The sequence below is a fragment of the Cervus canadensis genome, chromosome 13 (assembly GCF_019320065.1).
Source record: "Cervus canadensis isolate Bull #8, Minnesota chromosome 13, ASM1932006v1, whole genome shotgun sequence".
Taxonomy (NCBI): Eukaryota; Metazoa; Chordata; class Mammalia; order Artiodactyla; family Cervidae; genus Cervus; species Cervus canadensis.
Genome location: NC_057398.1, coordinates 42,324,800 through 42,344,869, shown reverse-complemented (window position 1 = coordinate 42,344,869; position 20,070 = coordinate 42,324,800). Strand labels below are relative to the sequence as shown.

Genomic DNA, 20,070 nt, shown 5'->3' with positions numbered 1-20,070 from the left:
AGTAATGTCTCTGCTTTTTAATATGCTATCTAGGTTGGTCATAACTTTCCTTCCAAGGAGTAAGCGTCTTTTAATTTCATGGCTGCAGTCACCATCTGCAGTGATTTTGGAGCCCAAAAAAATAGTCAGCTACTGTTTCCATTGTTTCCCCGTCTATTTGCCATGAAGTGATGGGACCGGATGCCAAGATCTTAGTTTTCTGAATGTTGAACTTAAAGCCAACTTTTTCACTCTCCTCTTTTACTTTCATCAAGAGGCTCTTAACTTCTTCTTCACTTTCTGCCATAAGGGTGGTGTCATCTGCATATCTGAGGTTATTGATATTTCTCCCAGCAATCTTGATTCCAGCTTGTGCTTCATCCACCCCAGCTTTTTTCATGATGTACTTTTCATATAAGTTAAATCAGCAGGGTGACAATATATAGCCTTGACGTACTCCTTTTCCTATTTGGAACCAGTCTGTTGTTCCATGTCCACTTCTAACTGTTGCTTCCTAACCTGCATATAGGTTTCTCAAGAGGCAGGTCAGGTGGTCTGGTATTCCCATCTCTTGAAGAATTCCCCACAGTTTATTGTGATCCACACAGTCGAAGGCTTTGGCATAGTCAATAAAGCAGAAATAGATGTTTTTCTGGAACTCTCTTGCTCTTTTGATGACCCAACGGATGTTGGCTATTATATCTCTGGTTCCTCTTCCATTTCTAAAACCAGCTTGAAGATCTGGAAGTTCATGGTTCACATATTGCTAAAGCCTGGCTTGGAGAATTTTGAGCATTACTTTGCTAGCATGTGAGATGAGTGCAATTGTGCGGTAGTCTGAACCTTCTTTGGCATTGCCTTTCTTTGGGATTGGAATGAAAACTGACCTTTTCCAGTCCTGTGGCCACTGCTGAGTTTTCCAAATTTGCTGGCATATTGAATGCAGCACTTTCACAGCATCATCTTGTAGGATTTGAAATAGCTCAACTGGAATTCCATCACCTCCACTAGCTTTGTTCGTAGTGCTGCTTCCTAAGGCCCACTTGACTTTGCATTCTAGGATGTCTGTCTCTAGGTGAGTGATCACACCATCGTGATTATCTGGGTCGTGAAGATCTTTTTTGTACAGTTCTTCTGTGTATTCTTGCCACCTCTTCTTAATATCTTCTGCTTCTGTTAGGTCCATACCATTTCTGTCCTTTATTGTGCCCATCTTTGCATGAAATGTTCCCTTGGTATCTCTAATTTTCTTGAAGAGATCTCTAGTCTTTCCCATTCTGTTGCTTTCCTCTATTTCTTTGCATTGATCACTGAGGAAGGCTTTCTTATCTCTCTTTGCTATTCATTCAAACTCTGTAATCAAATGGGTATATCTTTCCTTTTCTCCTTTGCCTTTCATTTCTTTTCTTTTCTCAGCTATTTGTAAGGCCTCCTCAAACAGCCATTTTGCTTTTTTGAATTTCTTTTTCTTGGTGATGGTCTTGATCCCTGTCTACTGTACAGTGTCATGAACCTCCGTCCATAGTTCATCAGGTACTCTGTCTTGCTAGGCACTCGGTCTTACATACTAGTCTTACCAGTGAAAATTTAGAGGTCTTCAGGCAGAACACTTTTTAAGGAGCTGCATTTTGTTTTAAAGTCAAACACGACAATATTTACTTGTTTCCCTTTTCTTTGTAGCTGTGTGACTACGGCCAAGTGACTGAACTCTTCTATAAAAGGGAAACAACAACATTCACTGTAGAAAAACCAGAGTTTATACATAATATATAATAATTGCTATAGATTTTACTTTGATTGGGTCATACTATTAACTCTGTCTCCCTCATTTACCTATTTTTGCTAGTTTAAATGAAAACTTGAAGTAGTCGTGAACTGAGATGCCTACCACAGTGATTGGCATATAGCATGTGCTTAGAAAATTTAAGTTATAAATATTTATTTCTTGTAAATAAAGGAATTGTGGTTGATGCTTCCTTAACCCCATAGACTTTTATTAGTAGATCTCATAATAATGAGATTCCTATTTATCTAACATTCTATCTTCTTTTTTTCCCCTATTTTGAGTTGTCCTGGGAATGTTTGGTTTTTCTTTTTTATGAATCATTCACCATCTCACTGATCCATCACCACCTGTGTACTAACACTACACTGGGCATCAAAGCACCTCCAGAATCATAAAGAGTTTTTAAAAAGTCACAGAAAGAATATTACTATGAGGGGACTCAGATGTTAGGTAATCAGCTATTATTTGGGTGGCAAATCTCAAAAAATAGTTTGACAGATTTTTTTTCATGTAGAATTAAATAGTTTTTTGAGCTTTTTATACAGATAGCCTTAACTTCCACCAGTGATCCCTATTCTTCATTACTGCAACAATCACTCCACAAATACAAAGAATCCCTCAAGTCAGAATAAGAGCATATAATATAAGCCACAGAAACCAGAGCCTGTAAAGATGATCAAAGAATGAAAATTCCACTTCAAATACAGTTCATGCTAGACTCAGAAAGCTGCAAACTCATAAATGCAGAGATTAAAAATTACAATGCCATTTTAGTAATGTTTTCTGGATAGCCTAATTTTCAGCTACAACTCCAACTTGTTCTGTCTCTCTTCTAAATCAAAACTGAGGAAAAATCAGAATGGCAAATGTAGCTTTGACAAACCGTGAAGAGAGAAGACCAGATAGACACCACGCTATAGCTTCTCCAGGTCACAGGAAGAGCAACACACCTGGGAGGGAGAGGAGAAGGCAGGGAAGCAGCCAGCCAGAAGCTCTTCCTCCAGACACAGCTGTTTCCAAAGATGCATCATTCATTCAATACATTTTGTGGGGCAGCTCCTGTGAATACTTCATTGTTTCAGGCACAATACAATGAACTTTTGGGAGGCAACTGTGATCCCAAGATGGATTAAATTTCTTTGTATCACAATGTTTTTGTACATTTTTTTCTTTTTAAAATACATATTCTCTCTTCAATTCATCAGTCAATATTTATCAGATATCTGCAAATAAAACTCAAAAATAGACAATTTATATTAAAAGCAATCTTGTGGTGCTGGAGAAGACTCTTGCAGTTCCTTGGACTGCAAGGAGATCAAAACAGTCCATCCTAAAGGAAATCAGTCCTGAATACTCATTCGAAGGACTGATGCTGAAGCTGAAGCTCCAATACTTTGGCCACCTGATGTGAAGAGCCAACTCACTGAAAAAGACCTGATGCTGGGAAAGATTGAGAGCAGGAGGAGAAGGGGGCAACAGAGGATGAGATGTTTGGATGGCATCACTGACTCAATGGACATGAGTTTGAGCAAACTCCAGGAGACAGTGAAGGACAAGGGAGCCTGGTATGCTGCAGTCCATGGGGTCGCAAAGAGTCGGACACGACTTAGCGACTGAACAACAGCAAGACAAAAACATCTTTGTCAAGTAGATCAATGGCCATCATTTGAAAATGGGGGGAATGAAAAAAAGGAAAGAGTAGATAATAAATTTTAAATTGTTATTCAATGATTCATTTACCTAACACAGATAAGGTGCTTGTAATGTGTGAGGAGATGTGCCAGGTGCCACAGGAGACAAAAATCTGAATTGAGACAGAAAGAAGACAACCATTTTGCAGGTCTTACTCATTCTCCTGTGATTAAATCCTCCCCTTCTTGATTCACACAGACACTGGACTTTAATCTTGCCTCTACTCTGCGATCTTCAGCAAGTTACCTAACGTCTCTAGGCCTCAACTTCTCCATCTACAGAGTAGAATCAATAATAATATTATTAGCCTTTGTATTTAGGTTGTTGTGGGGCTTAAACAAATGATGCATAGAAATCATTTTAACACAATGTCTGATATAAAAACAGCTAACAGATATTAACACTTTCTTCTGAGTTTCCATTGAGCTTATGGCACTCACTACTTTTGCCCCATAAACCAAGACTTAAAGTCTCAGCTCCCAATTAGAAGAATGATGAGGGTGTATATAAAAGATTTGCATTTTTCCCTCCAGAAAATAATCACAGTCTAAGTGATAAATAATACCATGGGTATCACTTTATTATCTAAGTGAGGAAAAAATTACAGAATCTGCTCCACAGAATTCTAAAAATGTCCTAACACTGAATTGGATCACTGAAAAATACTTATACTATAAAAAACACAGGATAGAAACAAGAAATTCGAATTTGGTACCAAGACAGACAAAATGTTCTAAGAATTTTAAAAAAGATTACATAATAGTTTTCTTACTTTTCTTTCCTACTGCCCAGTTGGCGAGCTGTGTATTGATCTCCATAGTCAAGCAGCACCAGTTGTCGAGAAAAGATGTTCACTTTGTTGCCTATAAATAAATCTTCCAGGTGAAGGTCTTCATATTTTGTCCGCTTTAAAAAGGTGCGATGATTCTTTACATCATGCTGGAATCAAAAACAATACAATAAGACAAATCATTGTCAGCAGGGAATGTTAACCTTATTATAAACTAGAAATAAAGTTATTAATTCTGCTTTATTAAACATGTCACATATTGTTTCATTTTTGCTACAAGTACAAGTAATGATTTCTTTTATAACATGCATTTCCTAGTCTAATCCAGTAATAACATAAAAATTACAAATTTAATACTTTTAAACCCTGAATAGAAATTTTGGTTTATTTCCAAATCATGGTAGCAAATTAGTGCCTCCAAGATGCCAAATTTCTCCTTTCTTGCCTACACAAAAATCCCAGTACCAGATAGGTCAGCCTGCAAAAGGGACTGTCAGGAAAGGGACACAAAGAAATAAGCAGGATCTCTTGGCTCAAGCTTCTACAATCTGACTTTTTGTAGTGATAACAGCATTCAACAGTGGTGACATTTATGACTGTGATAATCTTTATCTACAACCACTTGACTATTGATTCATACAAAACATGAATAATTGTACTTCAGTTTTCTAACTGAGAAAATAATTTCTATTAAAAAATAAAGGCACAAAGCATTGTAATAGAATTATAATATGAAAAATTTTTTTAATTTCCCAAATAAAAATAATATATTTTTTCTTTCAGTTTTGTTGAGATATGATTAATATATAAGTTTAAAGGAGTAAGGCATAATGATTTGACTCACATACATCATGAAGAGATGACCACAAAAATTCCATGAAAAATTCATCATCTCACATAGACACTAGAAAAAAAGCCAATCCTATTCCTCCCCCAATTCCACCTTAACTCCATTTGCCAACTTTTAAGCAAAGAAAGGCTCATTTACCATTTCAACAGATCCATCCCCGGGGTAAAATAAAAGCTCATAACGTCGAAATAGTGAAGCATTTGGATCAAACCACTCTGCGATGAAAACGAATCTCTCACTATGATTCTGCAAAGAAAAAAGAATTTAACAGTAACATACAAAATATAAGCCCTCTTGTAAAAATCCTATGAATTGAAAGAATGACCAAATATTTGCAATGAACAAATCTGCTATTATAATACTTATTAATAATTAAATAATTCTGGTTTTCAACAATATGACAGTTATCAACACATCCTTAGAAATACTTCCCTCTAATTTCTTATTAAATATCCTTCGATATCTCAGAGTTGACTTATGATCTTAATACTTCCCAGCCACCCAATCACCCTCAGTAAACTGACACTTTTTTAGAACATGAGCTCCTTATCTGACAACTGTGATAATTCAGTACCTCTCCATAAAGTTCTAATTGTTCTAAGTTTAAGATTCCAGCAGTATTAGAATATTGTTGTCATTCAGATTATAGCAAGCATCTTTTCTCTCCTTAGTAATTTCACATGATAGTATCTTTTTATAGAAATAGTGGGAGAATGTGTTAGTCTAGGTCCCCTGAGAGGTAGACAAGATGCCAAGACAGGATTAAACATTCAGGAATCTCATTCCTGTAAGAGAAATTGTGTGGAAATTCCTAACAGAGGAAATAGGGAGGGATCCAGGGAAAGCAGACAGACCACAGTACAGAGTTGACCCTGAATTGAAGGAGAGAGAGAAGAAAGGCTAGGCGGAACCCTTCTGGACTGCTCTACAATCTGAGGAAGGTTCAGCAAGACATCAGGCAGTGCTCGAGCCAGATAGCCCTCAGAGAGTTCCCTGACTTCCAGGGATGGATGGGCCTGTTTTAGTATCCCTGCTTCTCTCAGCCAAGGGGCTGGGAGCCCCTGGAAAACAGGTCCTAAACACAAAAGCAGCAGCAGATTTCAGAGCACAGAAACTAAGGCCCTTTGGGCATTTCAGCTCCCTCTAGATGAAGATCTGTGAGGTGTATACAATGAAACATAAGTCAAAGAAAGAAGGCCCTCTTTCCTTGACTATTAGGATTTCCCATCACACGTTATAATAGCTTAGCTCCTAAACGTCCTTCATCACAATAAGCAAATGAGGACATAAGGAAGAAAGGAATCTAAGGGTTTTGTTACGAAGTCTAGATGTAGCATCTGATTCTCTGGTTAGTGTATATAGATGGGTTTCTTTTATATTAATAATTCACTTATAAATTCTAATAATAGTATGTCTAGCTGTATTTATGATCATATTCATAAGCTATAATAGAGGCACTTTTTAAGACACTACTTTATTTTTCCCACAATCATCCAAAAAGACACATTTAAATAACATGTAGTAGTCAATAGAAACAAAAAGATAAGAGATACACTATTGTCTTAAGACAAGTCTTTCATTATTTTTCATATTAATCCTTATAAATACAGCATTTTATTTTTATTTTTTAATACAACTGCTTAAAACTTAGGTTTCATTGTGTATTCTAGTATTATACTCTCCTTTCAATACAAAATTTAAATAGTAGTAGTTTATCAAAAGCCTTACTATCTATATTAAAATATCCACTTGTTCAAAAGCATTAATGAAATATTGCCTTCATTAAAATAGGTAAAATTATGAAACAAAAGAAATGAGGAGACATGTAATTGAAGGTGAGGCAAATGAAAAACCAGTGAGACTTGGCAGTTCCATTTATCCAGGCAGCCTTAACCACAAAACCTGCCAATCACACTCTTTAATGCTACACCAGATGGTAGAATTTTTTATGATTCATTATTCAGAAAACAGCTTTAATACAAAGAAAGAAAACTGAGGAAGTACTGCTTCTGGCTAATAACGCAGCTTATGGCTAATCACTGCTACTTTCCAAGAACAACCAGAAAAGTGGGATATTAAAAAAAAAAAAAAAGCTGTGGTACATATACACCATGGAATATTACTCAGCCATTAAAAAGAATTCATTTGAACCAGTTCTAATGAGATGGATGAAGCTGGAGCCCATTATACAGAGTGAAGTAAGCCAGAAAGATAAAGAACATTACAGCATACTAACACATATATATGGAATTTAGAAAGGTGATAACGCTAACCCTATATGCAAAACAGAAAAAGAGACACAGAAATACAGAACAGACTTTTGAACTTTGTGGGAGAATGTGAGGGTGGGATATTTCAAAAGAACAGCATGTATACTATCTATGGTGAAACAGATCACCAGCCCAGGTGGGATGCATGAGACAAGTGCTCCGGCCTGGTGCACTGGGAAGACCCAGAGGAATCGGGTGGAGAGGGAGGTGGGAGGGGGGATCGGGATTGGGAATACATGTAAATCCATGGCTGATTCATATCAATGTATAACAAAACCCACTGGAAAAAAATAATAATAATAATAAAAAAAAATAAAATAAAATAAAATAAAAAAAGGATCTATCTGATGACATTGGAGAGCACCTAAGACAGCCAGATTTGATAATCTAAGATTCAGAAAGAAAGGAAGCTCACTGAGGTGAGCACAGTAATTTTTATGCTGCTTTTACCTGAGGACACGTGCTGAGACTCAAGTCAAGCTGGACAAGAGATGGAGAAGCCCAAGAAGCTGACAGAGGAAGGCTATCTAGAGGCAGAGAAGCTAGCAGAGATTTTGACAAGGTCATGGGGATAAGCAGACAGATATTGGAATTTGAGCCTACCAAACCAGCCCAAACTGGAGGGGCAAAGGTCTTAGAGAAAATGAAATCATAGAGAAGTGAGCCCAAGCCTGTGTTTGTTCAACGGAGCTTACAGTAGCAAGCATCACAGTGACAGGGGGAGGAAAACTAAGAATTCAATCCTGTCAAAGACAAGACTACTGATAAACCGTCCAGCCTTTCTGTTGTGTCTCCTGGAGCATCACACTCCAGGAGCATGGGTAAACTAAAGGTAAACTAACAGTAACAAAATTTGAAACAAGTTTTGTATTCACGCAATGCTTAGCCCTTAATCATGCTGAAGTGATATTTCCTCCATTCTAGCTGCCTGAATCTCCAGAAATAGAAATATAGGTTTTCCTATGCAATGTCAAGCTTTCAAAGATAAACTACGAGATATACCAAAAAAGAAGACCAACAGGAAAAAAGAGACAACAGAAAGAAATCCATGAATACCCTAGTTATCAGACAAATTTTTCAAAATAAGTATGAAAAATATATGTCAAGGTTAATAATTTCACCAAAGAACCAGAATCTACTTTTTTAATCAATCAGAAATTAAAGAATGAAAAGCAACTGTGCACAGCATTCTATAACTAAGAAAATTACCCTTCAAAAGGTGAAGGTGAAATAAAGATATTTTCAGACAAGTAAAAACAGAAAATTTATAGCCACTGGAAGTTCTGAAAGAAAATGGTTCAAGATGATTCAAGAAATAGAAGGACTGAAAAACAATGGAAATATAAGTATGTAGGTAAATCTAAATAAATAATGCATATATAAAATTACAATAATGTTTTGTGGTATATAAAATAAGTAGAATTTGAATGCAGGTCAATAAGAATATAAAGAGAGTGAGGGGAAGACAATAGTCTTTAAATTATATGAAGCAAAAAAAAAGTATCTCCTACATCAGCTGCTCAATCTTTTCTCAAATTCCAATGAACATCAGTGAAGAGAATATCTCTTAAGACAATAGGCACACAAACTAGAGACATTCTGTTCAATTTTTTACCCTCTGTTCTGTTAGAATGACTTTTCTTCATCTCCTAGTGCTCAGACAACAGGAAAACAGTTCTCAAAATATTTAATAAATCAGTGTCATTCAAACTTTAAGACACTAATAATAACCATTAATCATGACAATAACAATAATAATTTTTAGAATACCTACTAAGTAGCAGGTTGTTTACATACATTATCTCTTTCCATTCTCATGACAGACAATGTAAGTTGACAGAAAGAGGGATACTATTTCTTGGACAAGAATAGTAAAGCTCAGATAATCTGAACACTGGTCCAAGGTTACACAACAAAAAATGAGTAAGTCGGCACTCAAACTTTTGTCTGAAGACAAAACCCATATTTTGTCCCATTAAACTGCATCACCTACCTAAAATGATACAAAAGTCAATGTTAAAGGAAGTATTCACTCACTGGGCCTAAACTAATGGTGAACTGAAGTATTTAACTACTCCTCTATGTAAAGTTAAATAATTCTGTTTCAAGGTCAATTTTGTAACATTTAACGATCATGTAGGAGAAAGGGAATAGATTATTATAAAATAGGATGAGGAAATCAAATTGTTCCCTGTGACATCTAACATACTTAACAAAATATCTCATTTCAATTACATCCCAATTCCAGAATTAAGAAAGCAAGTCAATGAGGTGTGCCCTTATAAAATACCAAAAAAAGCTTAAATATAGAACTACATTTTAAAACCCGTAAAACATTCATATGGAAATGTAAGAGACCCAGCATAGCTAAAACAGCTTCAAAAATGAAAAACAAAGTTGAAAGACTCACATCTTCTATTTTCAAAACGTACTGCAAAGCTACAGTAATCAAGACAGTATACTATTGGCATAGAATAGATACAGGTTAATCTAAGAGGAGAGAGTCCAGAAATAAGCTCATACATATCTGATCAACTGATTTTCATCAAGGGCACCAAGACCATTCAAATGGGGAAACAGTAGTCTTTCAACTAATAGTGCAGGGACAACTGGACATCATAGACCAGAAAAATTACATTGTATCCCTACCTCACTCTATATACAAAAATTAACTCAAAATGGATCACAAACTAAACACCAAGAGCTAAGCTAGAAAAACTGTTGGAAGGAAACATTTGTGACTTTGGGTTAGGCAATGGTTTCTTAGATAAGACACCAAAAGCACAAGTGATCAAAAAAACAGAAGAACAGCAAAAACACAGATAATTTGGACTCTAAATCATCAAGGGAGCAAAATGACAAGCCACCGAACTGAAGAAAATATTCACAAATTATATATCTGATCAGGGAGGATCTAGCATCCAGAATGTACCAAGAATTTTAACTACTCAATAATAAAAGACAACCCAGTTACAAAATGGACAAAGGATCTGAGTAGACATTTTCCCAAAGAAGATATCAGAAGATACACAAAGAGCCAATAAACCTATGAAAAGATGCTCAATACCACTAGCTATTAGGGAAATGGAAATCAAAACTGCAATGAGGTAGTACCTCACACACACCTAAATGGCTATAATAAAGATATACAATAACAAATGTTGGTGAGGATATAGAGAAAATCAAACATATATTTTGCCTGTAGAAATGTAAAATGACGCAGTTACTCTGAAAAACAATTTGGCAACAAAATATTTACCTGCAATGAGGGAGACCTGGGTTTGATCTCTCGGTTGGGAAGATCCCCTGGAGGAGGGCATGGCAACCCACTCCAGTATTCTTGCCTGGAGAATCCCCATGGACCGAGGAGCCTGGTGGGCTACAGTCCACGGGGTCACAAAGAATTGGACCCAACTAAGCACAGCACAGCAGCAAAATGTTAAACACAGAGTCATATATGACCCAGCAATTCCACTCCTGGATACAAACCCAAGAGAAATGAAAATATAGTATATACCCATACAAAACCTCTTGAAGTGTTGACATATACAGTTTCACAATAGCACCTACATACAAAGAAAAAAATAGATCATGATCTCTCACAAAAAATTAGCTCATTCCTTCACCTATAACTGTGATTTGCCTCAATAAGACTGTTAAAAAAACTATATATGAATAATGAAACTTCTATTATAGAAGAAGAAAGCAACAAGCAAGTACTGTTTCTTCTATGAAAAAAGGTTTATCATGCCAAGTAAAAATTATATCCAAATTTGATTTAACCTTAACCTTTGCAGTAGAAAATGGTTATTTCCTACAGTCAAAAGGTGTCTAGAGATGTAACAGTGATACATCTGGACTTGGCAGAGAGCAATGACACATGTGAACATCCCATTCAGGCTGGCCTTTCAACTAGTTGCCTCATTACACACACATACTCACACACACACGAGCACACACCCACAACTCACACACCTAAACACCTTACATTTCAAATTTTAAGAATTTTATTTTCAGCTAAGTAGAGCCAAATCTAGCAAAGAACTCAATTTCTTTTTTTCCACTGATGTTACAGCTGAACACCACTGTGTTCAAACTCTTCATTTTATGGATAAAGAAACTGAGGCAAGCAAATATATATTACTCCCATAAAGTCACAGACCTAGTTGACGACCGAGCTAAAACTGGAACCTCCACTCGCTATGACTCAGATATTTCCATAATACTGGGCTTCCGGGGCCTACTCAAGAAGGAGAAACTAAAACGTTAGTCACACACAGACACACCTCCAGTTTTCTGTCAGATCTTCAGATGAGAATGTCACTGACTGGATAATCACAGGGACAACAAAGATTTCCGTTTCTGTCAGAAATACCATCATGCAGAATATTTAAAAATTATGCTCTAGCACAGAAAGACTTTTCCTTAAAGATGCCAAATCATTTTCCTTCTTCTGAACATTTCAAATATAACATACATAATAAACGGTTTTATTGTTTATATACAAAAAAGCATTCAAGCACATTTTGTTCCAACTTTGTAAATAACCACCAAGGTGTCATCAAATTTTTCACATGTTATAAGCAGATATCCACGTAATGAGGTTCAGAACACGTGTGGGCTTGCTCAGTCGCTTAATTGTGTCCGCTTCTGTGACCCCATGGACTGTATGTAGCCCACCAGGCTCCTCTGTCCATGGTGTTTTCCAGCAAGAATACTGGAGTAGGTTGCTATTTCCTTCTCCAGGGAACATTCCCAACCCAGGGATTGAACCTGGGTTTATAAAAATCAATGTAAACAATTATGTATCAGATATATGATACAAAAAAGATTGGGAAAATTAACATTAAAAGTTTAAGATTTACTTTTCTTCTACCCCTTTGTATTTTATATAAAAACTTATATTAAAAGCTTAAAAAGACTTTATATAAAAAGTATCAAAATATAAATTTTCTATAAAAATCTTCATTTAAAAGATATAAAAGCATTTAAAAATATTTTACATTGTAGAACTTTTAGTGAGCAGACAGTTGGATACAGCATTTTTTATTTTATCTTAAACTTACCCCTCCTGTCCCCTTATAAAACAGAAAGACAGACTGGAGTTGGGAGAGGAATGTTTTGAAGCAAATGCATTCTTAACTAGCAGTGGAATACAGCAAAAGTAGAAGAGGACATATCCCCAACACAAAAGCATTACAGAAAGAGGTAGGAACAAGCCTAAAACCATGATTTCAGAACTAAGAAAAAGGAAAATCATTCAGATTTTTATAAGAAAAGGCTATTAGGGTTATCCAGGGCTCAGTACAAAGCAGAGTCGTATGTGGGAGTTTCTATATATTATATTAAAATTTGGGTTTGACTTTCAGTTAATGTAAGCATTAGCCACAATAAAAACAAGTGGTATGTTTAGAGTATGGTCCTGGAGTTAAACAATCTACAACTAACTAGCTCCTAACTTCGATATGCTCAGTCTCCAAATAAAGTTAAGGTGAGCACATTTGTGGAAGGGTCTGCTACACAATGTGGAAAACTGAAAAGGTCTTTTGTTAGAGCCAAAGGCACTGGCTAATGTTCAATAGCAAACAAAACAATGAATTTTTTATACTGTCAATAAATCAGAATGATTAAAGATCAGAAGCAAATTAGCAAAATTAAAGATGAGAATTTCAGGATGAAATGGCCACTTTTTAATCTCAGAGCATTACCAACATCTACAATTCTTAGCAGATTTAAAATTACAGCTTAGATCTTAGGAGAAACTGACACAGGGTTCTGCAAGTGAGCATTCACCTGAAGGGCTGTATGAGAGTGTGTTCAATCTCAAGTCTGCAGTTCAAACAGTGTACTTCAGTATTCATTTGAATTAATAAAATGCTTACAACTGTCAAAGTGACTTGCTTCAACCTATTTATATCTTTCTTTATATGACAAACATAGACAGTGTATTAAAAAGCAGAGACATCACTTTGCTGACAAAGTTCCATATAATCAAAGCTACGATTTTTCCAGTCGTCATGTACAAATGTGAGACTTGGACCATAAAGAAAACTGAGCACCAAATTGATGCTTTTGAACTGTGGTGTTGGAGAAGACTCCTGAGAGTCCCTTGGACTACAAGGCGATCAAACCAGTCAATTTCTAAAGGAAATCAACCCTGAGTATTCACTGGAAGGACTGACGCTGAAGTTGAAGCTCCAATGCTTTGGCCACCTGATGTGAAGAGCCAACTCATTACAAAAAACCCTGAGGCTGGGAAAGACTGAAGGCAGGAGGAAAAGGGTGCAACAGAGAATGAGATGGTTGGATGGCATCACCAACTCAACGGACTCAATGAGTTTGAGCACACTCCTGGAGATACTGAAGGACAAGGAAGCCTGGCTGGCATGCTGCAGGTCCATGGGGTCGCAAAGAGTCAGACACAACTTAGCAACTAAACAACAAATACAAATTTACCACTATTTCAGCATAGGCCTCACTACTTACATGCTGAAAAGGATAAGGCAAGGCCACTACACCTTATTATGTCATCTGATTTCCATCCATCAATTCATGCATTCAACAGATTGAGCACTTACCACCTTCTGTATACTATCCTAGGTACTCGGATATGACATGACAAAGATGATTAGAAACAAACATCAACCTTGCCTTCATAGACCTTATTATCTAGCAGAGAATAGCCAATCAGTCACACAAATACATTTTTTGACAAAAAAGAAGGAAAAGAATCTATTGTGTTACTCTTATTTATTTCTAAGAACATAGAACTAGAACTCCTGGCTCTAAATTCACTATTCTACTACAACAACTCAGTTAAGTAGGTCATTTAATTTTTCTCTCATCTTACTCAAAACCCATTTTACACTGTTTATATAACTACTCATCAGAATGTGCTGTAAAGCTCTTTACAACTTTTATTTTTAATTTCCCTTTGACGGTATGCATTTTTTAAATGTTGAAAAACCTTAGATTATTTTTCTAAACTTATTTTGTAACACCATCTAAAAAAGGAAAATGTCATTTTAAAATGCACCATATGAAAATTCCTGTCTATTCAAATGACATTCTGGAGTGAATCACCTCCCAGTGCAGTCATTTTTTAAAATAGTAGGATTATACCATGTACATGCTGATTACTTAGGTAAGCTTCTTCCATTAATTTTGAAAACATTTTTCCTTCTCTCAATTCCTTTTTAAAAAATAGGTTATCAACAGTAGAAATAACAATGTTCTTTTATAAAATAGGTAAAATTTAAAAACCATATATATGTTGATTAAAGTATGGTAATGAATGAACTTGCATAAATGCTGGAAGAAAGGACAGAATTAACATAGATGAGTTAGCCACATTCTGGCCTTTGTTATTACCTCATCATTTTCCACCACCAAATTCAGGCATTCGAGTATTCTCTTCACTGCCCATATTCTCGTGTACTTAAAAGTTAGTTATGCCCTCATTATCAGGCTTTCCAGTGCAAAAGTACTTTCACATATTGCTAATGTACCAGCCTCTCTTTCTTTCACTTCCTTCCTTATCTATTGCAGATTCCTTGATTTGTCATTTCAATCATACTCCTAACAGTTCTTTTCATTGTACCATTTGGCCCACTCAACTCTAGATGAAATTAACTACTGTGCTTTCTTTGTGCTTGCAGTGGAGTTTACAGCTTTGTAATTTATTAACACATTTAGGCCTGTGATCCATTTTGAGTTAACTTTTGTGAAGGATATAAGCTTTGTGTCTAGTCATTCATTTTGAATGGTATATACATCAAAGAGTGAGTGAGCATTCAGGCCTTCCTAAAAATTAGTCTTAATCAATGATAATATAAAATTTTCACATTGCATCAAATATACATTATTGAGTAGAATATAAAATTCACATAATTTATAAGATTAAAATAGGTGATTTTAAGGAAATTTCAACCAGTGTTGGAATTTCAGGTGATGTGACATTTGAAGGATAACTAAGCCTTTGGAGGGGCTTCCCTGGTGGCTTAGTGGTAAAGAACCAGCCTCTCAAGTAGGAGGTGTGGTTCAATCCCTGGGTCAAGAAGATCGCCTGGAAAAGAAAATGGCAGCCCACTCCAGTATTCTGGCCTGGAGAATCCCACGGACCGAGGAGCTGGCGAGCTACAGGCCATGGGGTCGCAAAGAGTTGGACAGGACTTAGTGACTAAACAATAACTACACGCCTTTGGAAAATCAAATTATACCACACCTTTCTCAGTCATTGCTTGAAGGAAGGCTCAGTCCTAAATGGATCATGTGAAACTAACAATCTTTTCCATGCATATGTGCTTTTAAAAATCCCTTAGTTCAAGAGTAAGTTTATTAAGCTTGTGCCAAAAATATAATTGTACTTTGGCCTCATACACTTCAATATTGGTGGTGGTGGTGGTTTAGTCAACTAACCTGTGTCCAACTCTTGCACCCCATGGACTGTAGCCCACCAGGCTCTTCTGTCCATGGGATTCGCCAGGCAGGAATACTGGAGTGGGTTGCCATTTCCTTCTCCAGGGGATCTTTCCCACCCAGGAATCGAACCCAGGTCTCCTGCATTGCAGGCACATTCTTTACTGACTGAGCCACGAGGGAATCCCACACTTCAATATTACTTGTCAGAAAAAACCATTCCAGAAATATTGCCATTTGCAACAACATGGATGGACCTATTATACTAAGTGAAGTAAGTTAAACAAAGACAAATATTATGATATCACTAATCTGTGGAATCTAAAAAATAATGCAAACGTATCTATTTACAAAACAGAAACATACAGACAAAGAAAACAAATGATTACCAAATGGGGAAGCAGGGGAGGGATAAATGAGAAGTAGGAGATTAATAGATATACATTACTACATTACTATATATAAAACAGATAACAAGGATTTCCTATGTAACACAGGGAATAATACTCAATATCTTGTAATAACCTATAATGGAAAATAATCTGAAAAATATATGTATGTATGCATTCTTGGCTGTACACCTGAAATTAACACAGTATTGTTACTGTAAATCTATTGCACTTCAATTTAAAAAAAGAAACATTCCACCTCTGCTGACACTAGAGCAGTCAATCAACAAGCACTGGCTGGACCTGGCACTGCCAGTATCGCCCAGTGCAGTGATGTCGCTCGTCATTCGGCTGCTCAGTCATCTCTGGCTCTTTGCGACCTCATGGACTGCAGCATGCCAGGCTTCCCTGTCCTTCACCATCTCCTGGAGTTTGCTCAAACTCACATCCATTGAGTTGGTGATGCCATTCAGCCACCTCATCCTCTGTCATCCCCTTCTCCTCCGGCTTTCAATCTTTCCCAGCATCAGAGTCTTTTTCAATGAGTCGGCTTTTCACATCAGGTGGCCAAAGTATTGGAGCTTCAACTTCAGCATCAGTCCTTCCAGTGAATATTCAGGGTTGATTTCCTTTAGGATTGACTGATTTTACCTTCTTGGAGTCCAAGGGACTCTCAAAGAGTCTTCTCTAACACTCTTGCTGGTAGCCTACAGCAAATGATGTGGCTCTGAGCTGTGTTGCTTGAAAAGAAAATCCAGGAAACCGTACAGCTTTCTTTTGGGGTTAGATGGAGAACACTTCAGGATAGCTAAGAACACAGGCTCTAGAGTCAGATAGACCTGGGGTTGGTGACACAGACAAGATAAACCTCTCTGAGCCTCAGGTTCACTCTCTGCAACACGGGAATAGTAACAGTACTTTCCTTAGAGAGTAGTTGTGTGGATTAGATGACTTCCTGTATATCAAGCCCTAGGATTTCTGCTACTTAGGTCTTATAGCAGTGATGGCAGCTTGTTGGGACCCCTGTGACTTGCGAGCTACGCTGCACACAAGTGTTTCCTCGCTGGCCTTTCTCTGATGTTCAAGGGGCTCTTTGAATTTAGTGACACTGCAGCCTGCCCAGGAGCAAATCCTAGTAAATAGTTTTAAAAGTCTTTGTAGAAGAAAAAAAAAATAGTGGGAAGGAAGAAGTTTGTGACAAAGAGAAAACTATGAAGGTAACTAAAATTTTATTATGAAAAGAACAGCCACTGAACACATACAGCTATTTCTGCAATAAGTTAATTTCTTATAAAGGGCTTGTAGCAAATCAGAATCAGTACAAATTTTTGCCCTTTAAGGAGCTCAGACAAAGTTATGGCTCTATTTTTATCAATACTAAGGTGAGTACCAATTTTCTTCTTAAATTTTACAATGTCATCTGTTACACACTAATCATTAGTATTATAACTCAAACTTCTTAAAGGAAAGCTACCACTGAAAAAAAAATCACAAATTACATGAATCAATACAAAATTACTGCTTCAATTTGTAGATGTAAAAACATAAACCCTGTGCCTTGGTTTGGCATGAAAACACTGAGACGTTATGGAAAATAATAAGAAAACATTCACAGTCTATAGTTAATATAATATATAAAGTCATAATAGACATTATACTTACTAGCAAACTATATGTTGAAAGGAGCAAGTATCATATTTTACCATTGAATTACTCTAAGATTCCAAATAACTATGTGCCCAGTTACCAAGACCAAGAGGAAATCTAAGGAGCTATGTGAATGTTTATGAAATAAGAACAAAATCTGAGCAATTTCCGTCCAATTCCACAAAGCAAAGCAAAGATGCTCTATATTTTATTTAAGAGAGAAATAGGTACTTATAAGAAAGCATGCCAGTCCAAGGCTTCTCTGGTATCTAAAATAAAGCACAGAAAATTATTTTTAAATAAATTATCTAAATCTTCATTTAGTAGCTCAACAGTGAAATAAAATGCCTACTTAAGGCAACCTTTCACATATTTTTTTATTCCTGATAGCAATAAGCCTGGGACAAAGGCAGGCTTTCTTTCATTTGAAAATGAAAATCATACTCATTATCTGATCCCACATCAATTATAAATTCAGTAGAAACAAAATAAAATATTAATATGGATAGAAATGTACTTCCCCCATACATAAGCACTTGGGTTTACGAGTTCATGGGTATATGTGTATTTATGTGCATATTAAGTGAACATGAATATTTCTGAATAATACATGATAATAGTACAAAGTTATCTTTACTGCTTTTTACAAATAAACTACAAGGTTTCAGAAGAGCAGTTCTGATTATAAATTGCTCCACTGTGGTAGAGCTCCTTAACAAGCATGTTATTCTTCCAGGGACCCTTTCTTTATTCGCAAAAGGCCTCAAGGGGATACTGGAAAAATAAGGTATCAGCCCAGTACATACCAACACAAATGTCACCACCTTTAAACACTCAAGATGCTTACAAAGAAGAAAAGGAAGGAAGGAAGATGGTGCCATTATTGTGTTTTTTTTATTTTTAGGTTACCAACAATCATGTGGCATAAATCAGGGGGATCCACTGTTTACATTTGATTACTTATACTTATGACTCTTTTAGTGCTCTCTAAACTGTCACTATTTTAATTAACCTTTACAGATTTTATTTACCTTTCACAACAGTAAGAACCAAATACTGAGTCAAGCAGATTGAGGCAGCAGTGGGGAAGGGAGATAAACTAACAGTACCCTAGGCATTTTGTGAGAGTACATTAACTCTCTGTCAATCCTAACCACAAACCTATTGTGCAGGTACCGCCCCCCGCCCCCAACTTTGACCCATGAAAACAGACATTCAGAGAGGTTAACTGCCAGAGGTTATACAGATCAAACTGCTAGTCAGTTCTGGAATTCAAAGGTTTGTCCGATACCAAACAATCGATGCTTATTTCCAGATATTGAAAGCACTGAATCAAGACATATAACAAAATCGGGAGTTCTGGATCAGCCAGAAGAGCAGCAGAGATGGGAGGCAGTGAGGAAGGTAGTCTGTCTACAAGGCACATCTGAACACAAAAGTGCGCTGCAATAATAAACCAGAGATGACTACAATGAAAACTGTTTGGCCTCAACCCAAGGAAAAATAGCAGCCACTCCCAAGTTAAAGAAGGACTCTGTCAAGGTTACTGAGGCCTTCTCAAATGTTTCCGGCAGTTGCATTTAAGATGTGTTACAAGAGATCATGGAAAAGGAGCTACTCGAGGTGAACACAAGACTCCTAGGGAATGAAAATCAGTTCATGGAATAGAAAAATACAGATAGAAAATACTGCAGTGGCAATAGTGATAGGATATAGTGGTGTAGATTCACAGATGTTTGTCTCTGAAGCACAGAAGATGTCTGTCTGGAAATGTCTTTATTTCACCTCCACTATTTTGAAGGGTATCTTTGCTAGTTATACAATTCGATGGTGGAGAACTGTTATTCAGGAATGCATCTTGAAGAACAATACTTTGGAGTCTTCTTCCCCAAAACAGTAGCTGAGGAGAAGACTATCCCAAGTAACTTCAGTTATTCAAAGAAATGCATCTTTTAAAACTTAATGATATTATGTACCAAGCATCTACTATATGTCTGAAACACAGTACTGTACAACTAGTTTCTGAAATTGTGAAAGATGAGATTTTTTAATGGCTGCTACTTACATATTTTACAATTACAGAACTGTAAAGGGTCATTGTCAAGAAAGAAATACTAATTGAGTCATTGAAGAACAAAATAGTATATTGGGCACAGAGGACAGGAGTGGAAAATGTTTGTAAAGTTGAATAAATAAGAATGTTGAATGAGTTTAGAGTCTAAATGAGAAAAGCACAGTTATTAAAGTTA

The 20,070-nt window shown here is 36.4% G+C and overlaps 1 protein-coding gene across 1 annotated transcript in view; it reads right to left on the bottom strand.

Moving 5' to 3' along the window:
- The window catches only part of NME7 (NME/NM23 family member 7), a 226,982-nt gene that overhangs the window by 180,157 nt on the left and 26,755 nt on the right, over window positions 1-20,070 (bottom strand). The window contains exons 2-3 of the mRNA XM_043486385.1: window positions 5,236-5,343; window positions 4,230-4,396 (exon numbers count right to left, since the gene is read on the bottom strand). Of these exons, the coding sequence (XP_043342320.1) occupies window positions 4,230-4,396; window positions 5,236-5,343 (275 nt within the window). The remainder of the gene's footprint in view (window positions 1-4,229; window positions 4,397-5,235; window positions 5,344-20,070) is intronic.